The sequence below is a fragment of the Balaenoptera musculus genome, chromosome 2, assembly GCF_009873245.2.
Source record: "Balaenoptera musculus isolate JJ_BM4_2016_0621 chromosome 2, mBalMus1.pri.v3, whole genome shotgun sequence".
Taxonomy (NCBI): domain Eukaryota; kingdom Metazoa; phylum Chordata; class Mammalia; order Artiodactyla; family Balaenopteridae; genus Balaenoptera; species Balaenoptera musculus.
In genome coordinates, this window is record NC_045786.1 from 64,890,683 (window position 1) to 64,907,460 (window position 16,778).

Consider the following 16,778-nt stretch of genomic DNA (forward strand, 5'->3'; position numbering starts at 1 on the left):
ATAATAAAAGCTATTTATGACAAACCCACAGCCAATATAATATTAAATGGTGAAAAGCTGAAAGACTTCCCGCTAAAATATGGAACAAGACAAGGATGCCCACTCTCACCACTTCTCTTCAACATAGTATTGGAAGTCCTAGCCAGAGCAATCAGACAAGAAAAAGAAATAAAAGGTATTTAAATTCATAGGGAAGAGGTAAAATTGTCATTACATGCAAATGACATGATAATATATGTAGAAAATCCTAAAGACTCCACACTAAAACCACTAGAACTGATAAATGAATCCAGCAAGGTAGCAGGATACAAGATTAACATACAGAAATAGGTTGCACTTCTTTACACTAACAATGAAATATCATAAAGGGAATGTAAATAAACAATCCCTTTTAAACTCCCACAAAAAAATAAAATACTTAGAAATAAACCTCACCAAGAAGGTGAAAGACTTATATGCTGAGAACTACAAAACATTATTAAAGGAAATTAAAGATGATTCAAAGAAATGGAAAGATATCCCATGCTCTTGGATTGGAAGAATTAATATTGCTAAAATGGCCATACTACCCAAAGCAATCTACAGATTTAATGTGATCCTTATTAAATTACCAATGGTATTTTTCACAGAAATAGAACAAATAATACCAAAATTTACATGGAACCATAAAAGACCCAGAATTGCCAAAGCAATCCTGAGGAAAAAGAAAAAAGCAGGAGGCATAACACTACCAGACTTGACTACAAGGCTACAGTAATCAAAACAGCATGGTATTGGCACAAAAACAGATATACAGATCAACGGAACAGAAGAGAGAGCCCAGAAATAAACCCACACACTTGTGGCTTAAAGACCTAATTATAAGACCAGACACCGGGAGTTCCCTGGTAGCCTAGTGGTTAGGATCTGGTGCTTTCACTGCAGAGGCCCAGGTTCGATCCCTGGATTGCACCATCCTGCATGCCGCGTGGCGCGGCTATAATGAAAAAAATAAAAAAGAAAGAAAAAGACACCATAAAACTCCTAGTAGAGAACATAGGCAAAACATTCTCTGACATAAATCATACCCATGTTTTTTTAGGTCAGTCTCCCAAGGCAATAGAAATAAAAGCAAAAATAAACAAATGGGACCTAATCAAACTTATAAGCTTTTGCACAGCAAAGGAAACCACAAACAAAATGAAAAGACAACTTACGGACTGGTAGAAAATATTTGCAAATGATGCGACTGACAAGGGCTTAATTTCCCAAATATGCAAACAGCTCATACAACTCAATAACAAAAAAAAAAACAACCCAATAAAAAATGGGCAGAAGACGTAAATAGACATTTCTCCAAAGAAGACATACAGATGGCCAATAGGCACATGAAAAGATACTCAATGTCGCTAATTGCTAGAGAAATGCAAATCACAACTACAATGAGGTACCACCTCACACCAGTCAGAATGACCATCAATAAAACGTCTACAAATAGCAAATGCTGGAGAGGGTGTGGAGAAACTCTCCTACCCCGTTGGTGGGAATGTAAATTGGTAGAGCCACTATGGAGAAGAGTATGGAGGTTCCTTAAAAAACTAAAAATAGAGCTACCATAAGATGCAGCAATCCCATTCCTGGGCATATATCCGGAGAAAACCATGGTTTGAAGAGATACATGCACCCCAGTGTTCATTGCAGTGCTATTTACAATAGCCACAACATGGAAACAACATAAATGTCCACTGACAGATGAATGGATAAGGAAGATGTGGTACATATATACAATGTAGTATTACTCAGCCATAAAAAAAGAATGAAATACTGCCATTTGCAGCAACATGGATGGACCTAGAGATTATCACACTCTAGGTATAATAGTAAGCGAAGTAAGTTAGAAAGGCAAATACCATGATAAAACTTATTACGTGGAATCTTAAATATGACACAAATCAACATATCTATGAAACAAAAACAGACTCACAAATATAGAGAACAGACTTGTGGTTGCCAAGGGGGGGTGGGTAGGAGAGGGAAGAAGTGGGAGTTTGGGATTAGCAGAGGCAAACTATTATATATAGGATGGATAACAACAAGGTCCTATTGTATAGCACAAGGAACTATATTCAATATCCTGTGACAAACCATAACTGAAAAGAATATGAAAAAGAATATATATAACTGAACCACTTTGCCATACAGAAGAAATTAACACAACATTGTAAATCAACTACACTTCAATAAAATTAAAAAAAACACTCCCAACAAACAAAAGTCCAGGACCAGATGGTTTCACAGGTGAATTCTGTCAACAGTTAGAGAAGAGCTAACACCTATTCTTCTGAAACTCTTCTAAAAAATTGCAGAGGAGGGAACACTCCCAAACTCATTCTACAAGGCCACCATCATCCTGATACTAAAACCAGACAAGAATATCACAAAAAAAGAAAATTACAGGCCAATATCACTGATGAATACAGATGCAAAAATTCTCAACAAAATACTAGCAAACTGAATCCAACAATACATTAAAAGGATCATACATCATGATCAAGTGGGATTTATCCCAGGGATGCAAGGATTCTTCAGTATCCACAAATCAATCAGTGTGATACACCACATAAACAAACTGAAGAATAAAAATCCTTTGATCATCTCAATAGATGCAGAAAATGCTTTTGACAAAATCAACACCCATTTATGATAAAAACTCTCCAGAAAGTGGGCAAAGAGGGAACACACCTTAACATAATAAAGGTCATGTATGACAAACCTACAGCTAACATCATACTCAATGGTGAAAAGCCTAAAGCATTCCCTCTAAGATCAGGAACAAGGCAAGAATATTCACTGTCACCACTTTTATTCAATATAGTTTTGAAGTCTTAGCCATGGCAATCAGAGAAGAAAAAGAAATAAAAGGAATCCAAATTGGAAAAGAAGAAGAAAACTGTCACTGTTTTCAGATGACATGATACTATACATAGAAAATCCTAAAGATGCTACCAGAAAACTACTAGAGCTGGTCAATGAATTTGATAAAGTTGCAAGATACAAAATTAATACACAGAAATCTCTTGCATTCCTATACACTAATAACGGAAGATTAGAAAGAGAAATTAAGAGAACAATCCCATTTACCATCGCATCAGAAAGAATAAAATACCTAGGAATAAACCTACCTAAGGAGGCAAAAGACCTGTATGCAGAAAACTATAAGATGTTGATGAAAAAAACTGAAGATGACATAACTGATGGAAAGATATACCATGTTCTTGGATTGGAAGAATCAATATTGTCAAAATGGCTATACTACAAGGCAATCTACAGATTCAACGCAATCCCTATCAAATAACCAATGGCATTTTCCACATAACTAGAACAAAAAAATTTTTACATTTGTGTGGAAATGCAAAAGACCCCCAAGAGCCAAAGCAATCCTGAGAAAGAAAAACGGGGCTGGAGGAATCAGGCTCCCTGACTTCACACTATACTACAACACTACAGAAATCTGGCACAAAAACAGAAATATAGATCAATGGAAAAGGATAGAAAGCCCAGAAATAAACCCACGCACCTATGGTCAATTAATTTAGGACAAAGGAGGCAAGAATATATAATGGAGAAATGAGTCTCTTCAATAAGTGGTGCTGGGAAAACTGGACAGCTACATGTAAAAGAATGAAATTAGAACAGTCTCTAACACCATACACAAAAATAAACTCAAAATGGATTAGAGACCTAAATGTAAGACCTGATACTATAAAACTCCTAGCACACTCTTTGACATAAATCACAGCAAGATCTTTTTGGATCCACTTCCTAGAGTAATAAAAACCAAAACAAAAGTAAACAAATGGGGCCTAATTATACTGTAAAGCTTTTGCACAGAAAAGGAAATGATAATCAAAATGAAAAGACAACCCACAGAATGGGAGAAAATATTTGCAAATGATGCAACCGACAAGGGATTAATTTCCAAAATATACAAATAGCTCATGCAGCGTCACAAAAAAAAACCCAAAAAAACAAAAAACAACCCAATCAAAAAATGGGCAGAAGACCTGAATAGACATTTCTCCAAAGAAGACATAAAGATGGCCAAGAGGCACATGAAAAGATGGTCAACATTGCTTAGTATTAGAGAAATGCAAATCAAAACTACAATGAGATATCGCCTCACACAAGTCAGAATGGCCATCATCAAAAAGTCTACAAATAACAAATGCTGGAGAGGGTGTGGAGAAAAGGGAACCCTCCTACCCTGTTGGTGGGAATGTAAATTGGTATAGCCACTATGGAGAACAGTATGGAGGTTCCTTAAAAAACTAAAAATAGAGCTACAATAGGATGCAGCAATCCCAGGCCTGGGCATATATCCAGAGAATACCATGGTTCAAAGGGATACATGCACCCCAATGTTCATTGCAGCACTGTTTATAATAGCCAAGACATGGAAGCAACCTAAATGTCCATCGACAGGTGAATGGATAAAGAAGATGTGGTACATATATAAAATGTACATATATAAAATGGAATATTACTCAGCCATTAAAAAGAATGAAATAATGCCATTTGCAGTAACATGGATGGACCTGGAGATTATCATACTAAGTGAAGTAAGTCAGACAGAAAAAGACAAGTATCATATGATATTGCTTATATGCAGAATCTAAAAAATAAAAAAATTTAAAAATGATACAGATGAACCTATTTACAAAACAGACTCACAGACTTAGAAAAAAACTTATGGTTACCAAAGGGGAGGGATAAATTGGGAGTTTGGGATTGACATATACACACTACTATATTTAAAATAGATAATCAACAAGGACCTACTGTATAGCACAGGGAAATCTACTCAATATTCTGTAATAACCTATATGGGAAAAGAATCTGAAAAAGAATGGATATATGTATATGTATAACTGAGTCACTTAGCTGTACACCTGAAACTAACACAACACTGTAAATCAACTATACTCCAATGCAAAATAAAAATTAAATTTGAAAAATAAGCAAATTAAAAAAATAAAAATAACTGCTCAAAAAAGCAGGTTTAACACTACTCTGGAAAATTAACTGGGTTCACGGCTGAACATAAACCAAATACCTAAGTATCAAAAAAGTTTTATCAGAGGGGGAGAAAAAGAAAAATTCAACAAAACTCCAAGAATCATACCATTTTTGCCATGAATGAGGTCATCTACCAAGGGATTAGCCACAACATCAAAGAGCTCCTTTTGGGTGGTATGAATGCCAAATACTTGTTTAAATGAATACTGAGTCTGTGGAGAAGGAAAAAAATAAAAAGCACATAAACGGAATTCCACTATAGCTAGGCTAGAAATGTATCTGTTTAAACATATTCAGATGTTTCCTTATGAACAATTAGATCTAGACATGAAAAAAAAATACCAATAGTCTTTAAACTTGGAATCTTTAAAAAATTCATGACATACTTAAATTATACCAATTATAAACTGGTAAATATTTACAGTTATAACTACTGAAGAGACTGTAGAAAAGTCTTGTCTACTAATGCTTCATAGACTAAGGCTGATTTTGTTTCAATTAAGTGACAAAGGAGTTCAAAAGGTATTACAACGATTCAGTCATAGACTTGTGAAAATCCTCAAGCATTACTTCATATACTATTTTACTGCTATCTATTTTTCTTTATAAAGGTGTCATTTAAAATGGCATAGCAGTATAAAACCAAGAGTTTTGATGTACTGCTTTTTTAAAACTAGAAAATAACTGTCAATATAATCTCATCTGAGTTTTTTTGTTTGTTTGTTTGTTTTTGGCTGTGCCACAAGGCATGCAGGATACTAGTTCCCTGACCAGGGATATAACCCTGGTGCACTGGAGTGGAAGCATGGAGTCTCAACCACTGGACCACCAGGGAAGTCCCTCATCTGAGTTCTTCTATGAAATAAATTTTAAATAAACTGTGACCTTTAAAAAAGCAATAATACTTCAATTATCAAATCTTTCAAAATATGACTATTATTATAAAGCATATCTATATTATCAGAAATATTACCAAACTCCTACTTGGAAAATAAGACTGGGGACTAGGGTATATATTTCAAGGTAAATTAAAATGCCCTAATTGTCCAGGGACTGGAGTTCTATTCTTTCTATATTTGTTGTCTTCAAGCTTTATTAGTTTGTAGACGTTGCAATTGTTCCTGTAGGCTTCCTGAATTTCTTGCAATTTTTGCTCCATGAATGTCAATGCTATTATTTGGTGCATGAGTATTCACTAGAATTTATTGTGGATTATAGCCTTTGTCACATGACCCCTTTTCCATGTTTTATACGTTTTATCTTAAATCCAACCTGCTCACATATCAATATCATGACCCTTATGTTTTTAAAATTAGTAGTTTTGTCCCCCAAAAGGAGACATGTATAGATTAGGACTCAAATACATCATCATCATCATAACAACAACAACTTGCACTTAACACTAACCATGTCCCAAGCACTGCCTTAGCATATTAGTGAATCATCATTTTTACAACCTTTGATGTAGGTACTATCAATTATTATGGCTCATTTTATAACTTGTTAAAGATCACACACCTACTTCAGCTAAGCTAACTCTCACCTTTGTAGAAGTTTTTATTCCAATCCTGTAAAACAGCTTTAGAGTTCACAGAAAGAACAAAGACTCTTAGAACTGAAAAGATACATATAGGTTAGTGCTGACAGGTCAATCAGATGACCTCCAAGTCCTCATGAACAATCCCCACCCTCTTCCAGGTGAAGAAAACTGAGGCAAGAAGGAACTTGCCCAAGCTCATGAAGCTAATTAGTGTCAAAGCCATTTTCATTCCAACACTTCTTCCATTATCCAGTGTTGCCTTCTGTCAAAAAGCACTGAGAACTTTTAATCCCCACCAAACCTTTAGTACTATTTACACATACATGAAATTAACTCTAATAAAGAAGCAAAATTCAATAAGTCAGTTCTCAACTATTTTACATTCTCAAAGGCCTACTCCTCCATGAAGCCTTCCCAGACCATTCCTTCATGCTTAATCCGTATCTACTGAGTGTTTGGCAAACAGGACAGATAAGGTACATATCCCCTAGAAGTGCATATTACACCAGGGGAGAGACAATAAACAAGTAAATAAATCTATAGGTTGGGGTAAGTGCTGTCAAGGAAGTATAGAGAGTACAGACCAGGAGAGAAGTGGGAGGGGTGCTACTGCTGATGGGGGTAATCTGGACACACTCTCGGAGGAAGTGATTTAAGCTAAAACCTAAGGATGAGGAGCCATCCTGCTAAGAGCTAAGGGAAAAGCCCTGAGGCAAGATTCTGGCTTATCCAAGCAATTTAGGATTGTATGAGTACTAAGAGATGAGGTGGAGAGAGAGATAGCAGGAAGATTAAGCAGGACTGTGCCCATTTGAAAACTTTATTCCTTAGAAGGTTTTAAAGAGGAAAATGGTGACAGGAAGGGGGGAAAAATTAGGAGTTTGGGATTAGCAGGTACAAACTGCTATACATAAAATAGATAAACAACATCCTACTGTATAACACAGGCAAGTGTATTCAATATGTTGTAGTAAACCATAATGGAAAAGAATATGAAAAAGAATATATACATATATGTATAACTGAATCACTTTGCTGTATACAAGAAGCTAATACAGCATTGTAAATTAATGGTACTTCAGTTAAAAAAAGAAAAAGGAAAATGTGAGGTCTGATTTCTGCTTTAAAAGATGAGTGGCTGCTCTGTGGCAATGGATTAGAGAAGATTCAGAGTGGAAGCAGGTGGTCCAGCTGGCTTCAGCATAGTCTTGTTAATGTTACTCAAAGTGTGGTCAGCAGGCAGGCCAATGCCCCTCTGAGAGCTGTCTGTCTCCAGTCCAGGGAGGGGTAATTACAGAGATGGAGGGTAAATGCTTAGAACCTCTGTAGCCATTTCACACGGCTGCAACATCCCAGCATGTGACCAGTGGGTTTATCTCTGAACAGATTATAAACCAGTCCTCTGCTGTCTAACTTTGCCTAACAGTTGTCTAACAGTTTCTTGTGGCAAAGCTGCACAAAAGTATCAGTCACCAAGCATTGAAAATAAAAAAGCTGCTTCTTCACCACAGTTTGAGAAGCACTTGTCTCAGTAATTAATAACAGGCCTCAGACGAGGGTAGTGGCAGTGGAGATAGAACTGAAAGGACAGTTTCAAGATACACACTGGAGTAGAACTGATAGGATCTACTAATGAATGGGATATGAGGGGGGACAAGAGAAAGGTAGGGACAGGGTGTCTGGTTTGAGCAAATAGATGGTGGTGATGCTATTTATTGACAAGAAAAAACAAGGGAGGAAGTGATCTAGAGGGGAAAAAACTCAAGAGTTCTTTTGGACATGCCTGTGTGACATCCAAGCAGTGGACGTTCAAGTTGAGAGAGAAAAGATTTAGGCTGGAGATAAAAATTCCGAAATTATTACCATATCATCAACCTGTAAAGCCATGGAAAAGTATAGATAGGGAAGAGAGCCCTGGGTATAGCCCAACCTGGTATTTAGAGGTTGGAAAAGGAGGCAAAGCCTGCAGACGGTGGCCAGTGAAAGACAGAACATGGAGAATTGGAGCGGAAGACAGGACAGTGCTGCTGAGAAATAGATCGTAATGAAGACAAAGAGGCGTCCATCACATCTAGCAGCAAAGAGGCCACTGGTGGGCTTTTGACTAGCAATCTCCCTCGAGTAGTGTACATGAAAGAGTGAAGGCAGCTTGAAAGAAGAGATGACACCCTGAATTAATCCTTTCTTCTGCATTCCCAGAGTCCATTTCTTTAAACACACCTGTCTTACCAATGAGGGTCACTTGCTTAGCATCTGTGCTCCCAACTAAGTTGTAAGCTCCATAAAGGCAAGGACCGTGTCTTACTCAGTTTTTAAAGTCTCCTTCTATGATCCAGCTTAGCACATGTTTGTTGAACTGAATTGAACTCTCTTTGTTTAACATTTTACTAAAAATAAAAACACTTCATAAGAGATCGATACAAGTATACAATGACTATTAAATGTTATTTCAGTCCCACACATGAAACTACATATACACATGTAACTGCCTAGCACAATCAGATATCATTCCACATTAAACTATCCCTAATATATGCTCTAAAAATCAATAATTATCCAATACAAGAAATTAATCATCTAAAAGCAATCTTCTAACTCCAGTATACCAAAGGTGTGTCTGTACAGCCCAGAAATTAAAGACACTTTTGATATGGTGGTTAGAGTGAAGTAAATAAGTCTTTCAATAAAGTGGAAACACATGAATGTTGTTAAATGTAGAAAATGGAAAAGCCATTCAGGAAAGAACCTATCAATTAAAAACAGTTGCTTCCAACAGGAATTACCTCCTTATAGTCTCCATTTCGGTTGAGCCTATAACCCTCAGGAGTATGAAGTTGAACTGTTGTATTATTGATCACTTCTATGCAACACTCTTGCTCTGGGAGGCTCAGTGGGCGTACCCTGCAGTACACCTGAAAATACAAGAAGGTGCTTAAAGAACAAAGGTTGACTTTTTACCTGACTTTTCATTCATTCATTCATTCATTCAAACATTTGGTCTCTAAACTTAAGTATATATACTTAGAGCTATGAAAGCCAAGATCTGCTACCCTGCTACCCGATTTGCTGATTGTCAAATGCAAACAGATATTTTAGATATGAGAATTTTAAATGCACATAATATCAAAACTCTAAAAATCAAAAACATATCACACAATGAGAATTATTTGAAAAGCTGTTAGGATTGTCTGGAATTGGATGTCAATTAAAACTTGCCAGCTTAACACTTAATATACTAAAGTGCAAGATCTGAAATATGGTCTTCTTTTTTTTTTTCTTTAATTTAATTTTATTTATTTAATTTTTGGCTGCGTTGGCTTCGTTGCTGCGCGCAGGCTTTCTCTACTTGCAGCAAGTGGGGGCTACTCTTCGTTTTGGTGCACGGGCTTCTCATTGCAGCGGCTTATCTTGTTGTGGAGCACGGGCTCTAGGTGCGCAGGCTTCAGTAGTTGTGGCGCACGGACTTAGTTGCTCCGCGTCATGTGGGATCTTTCCAGACTGGGGCTCGAACCCGTGTCCCCTGCATTGGCAGGCGGATTCTTAACCACTGTGCCACCAGGGAAGCCCAAAATATGGTCTTCTTAATCAGTGATAGGGTTGGGGAAAAACTGGTCAGCACTATATGCAAAGCATCTGGTTCCCACAACTCAGATCAAGAGATACATTCCAGTGCCAATGAAGGGAAGATTTAAAAACCCCAGAGCAAACCACCTTTCTTTTATTTGCCATTTGCTCTTAAAAGCAAGTTCCCAAGCTTGCATGAAGAATTCTCCAAGATAGTTGAAGAATATTTTTTCATTATCTAACTTTTCAAATATAATTAGTTACAGGAAGTATGCAACTGACAACCAAACACTTCATTTTACTGGGCTAATGTATCCGACATAGAAACAAAATTTCAAAGCTGGAACCAGCCTAAGCAATTTAGTATCGTCCTTTTAGCTAAATGTTCTTTGACTCCACTTCCACATCTCCATCCCTTCCAAGCATAAGCCTAAGACATAAAAGGACTGAAGAAAGAAGACACACACAAATTCACAGGGAGACCTTACCCCAACGGGGTCTTTAAGACTCGTTTGGGATCCTTTCTTCACTGGTGGTTTCCTGGGTGTCTTAGTTCTCCTGGTCATAGATACAAAAACATTTCAGTTCAACACTAACATATAAAAAGTTCACCTGTAATTCATACAGAGACGACCTTCCTAGGGTTTATAAAATTATTCTTTAGCAGTTCCACAACACTATATCCCAAATAACATGAATAAGAATAAATTTCCTTAGTAGAAGAGTGTTTGCTGCATGGATAACCCAAAAGTAATTAAAATTTGGCTTAGGAGACATTTTTGCTACTAAAAAATGGAGATAACAGGCCCAAAATGGGGTCACTTGTGCTAAGCCCCACATCACCAAACTGAGACTTCATACCTAACTTAATTATAGTTCCAACCTCTCCCAGGAGTAGAATCTTAAACCAATCTGGAACTACCTGGTCAGCGCTAGTGAGGTAATCTGCCTGATAGACCCCTGCCATCCACTAAAGGATGTTCACCTTGCCACAGACAATCCACTCATTGCTAGTATAATTCCCTTGTTCCATCCCCCTCTGCCTATAAAAAACTTCCATTTTGTACAGCTCTTAGGAGCACCTTTCTGTGTGCTAGATGGATGCTGCCTGATTCATGAATCATTGAAAAAAGCCGGTAAGATCTTTAAAATTTACCTAGTTGAATTCTGTTTTTTAATATCTATTTATAGTTCTGTATGTAAAATAGCTTATTTTCTTGAGCAACAATTTTACAGACACTACAAATTTGAAAAATCTAGATAGTTGACCACACTTATCTCGAAAGTCATTTATGTAGGTACATAAGCACACACGCTGTGCCAACAGCCCACTGCCAAGGCAGACTGGCAAGTGATCAACTTCAATAAATTATAAAAATGCAGATGGAGGAATCCATTCTTTCATCAAGATTTGTCTTTACTTTCAAGGAACAAGGGATTTTTGAATTCTCAAAACTATCATCCTTTGTCCTCAAACAAAATGTGGTCCCCAAACTGCAATTTCGTGCTCTCTTAAGTAGGGACAGTAGCAAAAGATATTTTGATTTATTCACCATTTCTCTAGCATGCCACTCTCCCCTTTCCCCCATTTATCTATAGACTAGAAAAACATTTAACACTAAGTGAAATTACTGGCTTGGATTTTAGGTTATTAAAATACTTCTACAACCCCTTCCCAGATGAAACAAGCAAATTTGTGTTTTAAGTGCAAAATATTACGGTAGGTTTACTTAAACTCAACATTTTTCCCCAACGATTTTGACTTTAGCCTCTTAAGAAAACAAGTTGCCTTTGCAAACGACTAGCTACGTGATGGTGCTAATTATAAAGGCAGCCCTCTTCTTTGCACAAGTATTTCGTTACCCAGCAGCAGTCAAGGAATTAGGCTGAGCTGCAAATGTCACCGACTCCGAGAGGAATGTGGGCGTGGGCTTTTGTGTCGGGGGCGGGGCTGTCTGAGACCCAAGAACAGAGCAAAATAACTGGCCTTCACCCGGGGGTGGTCGCGGCCCCCAGGCTACCGCGCTAGGCTAAGAAAATCACGCAGTGCGCTCGGACGCCGGGGCTCTCCGGGGGCTGAGACCACCTACCCAACCCCAACCCCAGGACACAACACTCGGCCCACACGCTAGACGACCCCCGGCCCGCACTAACTCCGCAAAATGCAACCCGCGGGTGCGTGCGGCAGGGGATGGAAAGGGAAACTTAAGAAAGGGTTCAGGCGGCGGTCCCGGAGCCAGGTGGAGGGCGACCTGGCTAACCCGAACTGGGGTTGCCGCCCAAACTTCCCCCTCCCCCCAACTTGGGGCCGACATTTCCTGGCCGAGTGAAGCTAGGGCGGGGAGCCGGGCGCCCGACTCTGCGCGGCGGGGAGCCGGACCGGGTCGACGCGGACGGGGTCTCCGCGCCCGGTCTCCCCCTGGGCGGTCCTGATGGGGGCTCCCTCCCACTTTGGGGGCCGCGGCCCGGGAGACGCGGGGCTCGGTACCGACGGCGTGTCCCGGGGCCTGCTGCGGCATGAGGAGACGCCGGCCCCGGCTCCGCGGCCCGGTACTCACGCTGGCTTCATGGCAGCAGGCTCCGCGCTGCCCAGACGCGTGCACGGGACGCCGGACTCGGTCGGGCGGGCTGGCGAGGACGGCGGGCCGCAGGAACCGGCCGCGGGCACCGGGACTCGGCAGCTCAGGCGCGGTGCTCAGAAAAGCCCGGAGAACAGCTCCGGGACCAGGTGAGCTCGCGCCCGGCGCATTTCAAACGGGCCAATCAGCGCCCGCCTGCGGGGAAGGGGCGGGGCCTCAGGAAGCGCCTGCGTCTCCGGGAGAGGCGCTCGTCTCCTAGGAGACCGACGCAGAAAGGGCAAGGGTTGTCTGCGTGCCTGGGCTTCAGGGCTGGAGGGGGAAGTGGAGCTCAAATATTAGAAAATACAACCCCTTGAATTTTCTGATAAGGACACTGAGAGTTTCTTCTCCCACAGCACAAGAAGTCCAATGGAAGGGCAAATCCAGGGTTGATTCAGAAGTCAGCTGTGTCGTTCCGGCCCAGGAGTGTCCTATCCTTGGGCTGTACCCTGCGCAGTCTCAGGCTCCCTCTCTGGCTTCCAGAGCATCACAACACCTTGGCTTCCTTTCTTATCTCGTCTTCACCCTTCCTGGGATCTCCCTCTCTGAAACCTCCAGCTCTTTCCAGAACCAGTATTTTCTAAGATGAACTGATTCTATCTCACTTCAACCTTTGCGCCTAAACCGATGACTATCAAATATGCATCTACATCTGTGCTCTCATGGAACTGTAGTCCCATCTCCTCAACTTCCTACAGGACCAGACACCAGTAAGGATACACATAATTAATATCCTCGGCCCATAATGTTCCACATAAAGATGGTTCCAATCTCTGCTGTTACAAACATACAGTGAATAAACTTGGAAATTCATCATTTTACACAGAATGGCTGTGTTTAAAGAGTATATGTGTACGTAATATTTCACAGGTATTGCCAAATTGTCCTCCATAAAGGTTGTCCAAAGGCACAATCCCACCAGCCATGTATGAGAGCACCTGTTTCTCCACAATTCTCAGATAGCAAAGTGTTACCAAACTTTTCTGTGACTGTTGATCTAATAGATGAAAAAAAGTCACCAATTTAAATTTCTCTTCTCTTATGATGAATGAGGTTGGGCGTCTGTGCCTATGTTCAATAGCCATTTGTGTTTCCTTCTCTGAGAACTATGTTCATATCCTTTGCCTCCTTTTTCTATTGGGTTGTTAGTTTTTCTTATTGATTTGTAAAAGCTCTTCACATATAAGGAAATTGGTCCTCATCCAAAATCTGAGTTCAAAGATTTGTATAGTTCATAACTTGGTTTTTATTTTAATTAGTTTATGTTGTTTGGTGACAGCTTAAGAAAAAACTTAAGGTAGCCAAATTTATCAGCCTTTTCTTTTGTGGCTTCTGTTTTGTGTCATACTAGAAAAAATTCTTCTTAAATTCTTTAAGAAGAATTTAAATTCTTCTTAAATTTTTTTAATCTTTTATTTTTCCTAGTGCTTTTATTACTTTGTTTTTTATGTTTAAGTCTTTGAACCATTAGAACTTTATTTGTTGTCAAATGAGAGGTCTGTATTATTTAGGAATTGGGCTGGGCTGCTGGCCACTTAACCTCTTAATTACACTGCAGCCTGGCTTTGGCCTCAGCCTGAACCTCTTAATTACACTGCAGCCTGGCTTTGGCCTCAGTCTTTCCACTGGAACTCTTCTCACCAAGAACACCACCTCATTGATGCTAAATCTATTTGACCCTTCCCCACCTTTATCTTACTTGACCTCTTAACACACTAAAAAAATTTCCCATTCCTCTCTTCCGGTGCCTTTGTTTTTCCTCCTAGCTTTCTAACCCCTCTTTCTCAGCCTCATTTGTGAGTTCTTTTTTCTCCCTTAAATACTGTGGCTTAGGGTTTTCACCTGGTGGTCACTAGCTGTGCCCTATCTGCAGGCACTCCCAACCATTCCTATGACCTCACATGCCACTCACATTTGCTCTTCTGAGCTCCAGAGTCATATGTACGACGGCCTACTGAATTCTCCACCTGGGTGCCCCACAGGCACCTCACACCTAACACATCCTAATCTCTTCCCCTGAACCTATTCTCCCTCAGTGGATGGCATCGCCATCTATCCACCCACCCAAGCCCGAGTGCAAGGTACCATCTTTGCATTCTGCCTCTCCTTCTGTTCCAACGTTCAGTCACCAAATCTTGACAATTCTACCAACTAAATAGCTTTTAAACCCCTCCTCTCTGTCTCCTTGGCCACTACCATCTCTTGTCTGGATGACTGCAACAGTATCCTAACAGGCTTCCCTGCTGCCATCTTCCAATCCTGGTTCCATTTTGCAGCCAGCTCACCACTAAATCACAGATCTGATCATATCATTCCCCTGCGTGTAATACTACAGTAGTTCCCATTGCTGGAGACCCTCAACAGGCCCTGGGGCTCTTCCTCTCCAAGCTCATCACCTATCATTTCCCCTTGCATCCCTCCAGCCATGATAACCTTCAGTGCTCACACACCATTCCCTCTGCTGTTAAGCTCTGCTCCCTCCCTTCCTCTGACAATGCCTCCTTACCTTCAGTTCTCAGCAGATCTTCTGCCAACGACCCTGCTCTGGATGCTGGACCTCTGTTCTCTATCCACAGTGCCCTGCACTCCCACAGTCACTGCACCTGTTGATTTGCTTCGGAGCTCGCATCCCAATTTTCAATCGCTGCTTATTAGTCTCCTCTACCAGCTTATCCCCACATCCTCAATAGATGGCGCTGTTGCATCCCCCGTGCCCAGCAATGAAGATGTTCCATACATGTTTGAAGGAATGAATGAACCCATCCCTTCACAGAACACCCCAATGGAGGGCCCAGTTACAATACACCACCCCCAGCTTTTCTTTTGGCCAGTTTCTTCTTTCTCACTCATCTATATCCTTATTAAAGCTCACTGACTTAATTTTTAATGCCAATTCATTATATCATTTTCTCTGTTCAAAATGGTCAAGCACTCCCCACAGCTGGTAAAAGATTTGCATTTTCCCCTAGAATGAGAGATCCAAACCAGGGTGAGGGTAGAAGAGGGGTAGAGAGTAGAACTGGGAGGCTTTTTTAAAGATCAGGTTTATTGCAGTATAATTTACATACAATAAAATTCACCCTTTTTATTTGTCCCATGTATATATTTGACAAACATACACCATCCTGTAACCACTGCCATAACCAAATGTATAATATTCCCATCACACTGAAAATTCCTTGTGCAGACCCTTCGCAATCACCTTCCGCTATCCCCAGCCCTTGGCAACCACTTTTCTGATTTCTTTCCTTAGATTTCTGTCTTTTCCAGAATGTCTCTTTTTTAACTCAGCATAATGCTTTTGAGATTCTATCCATGTGTTGCCTCTGTCAATAATTTTTTCCCTTTTCATTGCTGATTAGTATTCCATTGTATGACAATCTACCCATTCACTAGTTGATGAACATTTAAGCTGTTTCCACTTTTTGGCGATTATGAATGAAACTGGTATAATTATTTGCGTAAAGTTATCTATGTAGACATAGATATTTTCATTTCTCTTGGGTGGGATTGCTGGTCTTGTGGTAATCGTAACTTTAACTTTATAAGAAACTGCCAAACTGGACTGGGAGGGTCTTATGCAAATCACTGAAGAGGGGCTGATACTACAAGAGATTTGAAACCATAATTAATCCGATCTCCCAGCTAAACGAGACCAGCTGTGGGAACGTAGTAACCAGCAAGCACCAGAAATTACCAAAGCCCAGAGTGTTTGAGGAAAGGTGGTAAGCTGGAGACAGGACGCCTGTGAGCCTCCAACACACTCAGCACACCCAAGGCTTCAGTGGCTTTGGCAACATAATCTCACATCCCCAGGCCATGTGACTCTCTCTCCCCAGGCCATCTGTAAAACCAATGATTGGATGTTAATGCTTTACATGCTCCAGCAACAACCACAAATTAGTAAAATCAACAAGCTTGGGGGAGGGTGTACAATTGATACAAAAACCCACAAAAGATCTGAACAGAACTTCAAACGAATAACATACACAGAAGGGGAG

At 40.1% G+C, this 16,778-nt stretch overlaps 1 protein-coding gene across 7 annotated transcripts in view; it reads right to left on the bottom strand.

Annotated features, from left to right (window-relative positions):
- Positions 1–12,910, bottom strand: part of KIF23 (kinesin family member 23) — a 34,324-nt gene extending 21,414 nt beyond the window's left edge. For 6 of the 7 annotated variants that reach the window (XM_036840806.1, XM_036840796.1, XM_036840833.1 and 3 more), the window contains exons 1-4: positions 12,718–12,874; positions 10,648–10,717; positions 9,379–9,507; positions 5,162–5,267 (exon numbers count right to left, since the gene is read on the bottom strand). In XM_036840806.1, coding sequence (XP_036696701.1) covers positions 5,162–5,267; positions 9,379–9,507; positions 10,648–10,717; positions 12,718–12,728 — 316 coding nt within the window. In that variant the 5' untranslated portion in view covers positions 12,729–12,874. Of the gene's footprint in view, positions 1–5,161; positions 5,268–9,378; positions 9,508–10,647; positions 10,718–12,717 lie in introns of all 7 variants that reach the window. The other variant, XM_036840786.1, reaches the window with a different exon arrangement.
- Between the last annotated feature and the right edge of the window lie 3,868 nt (positions 12,911–16,778).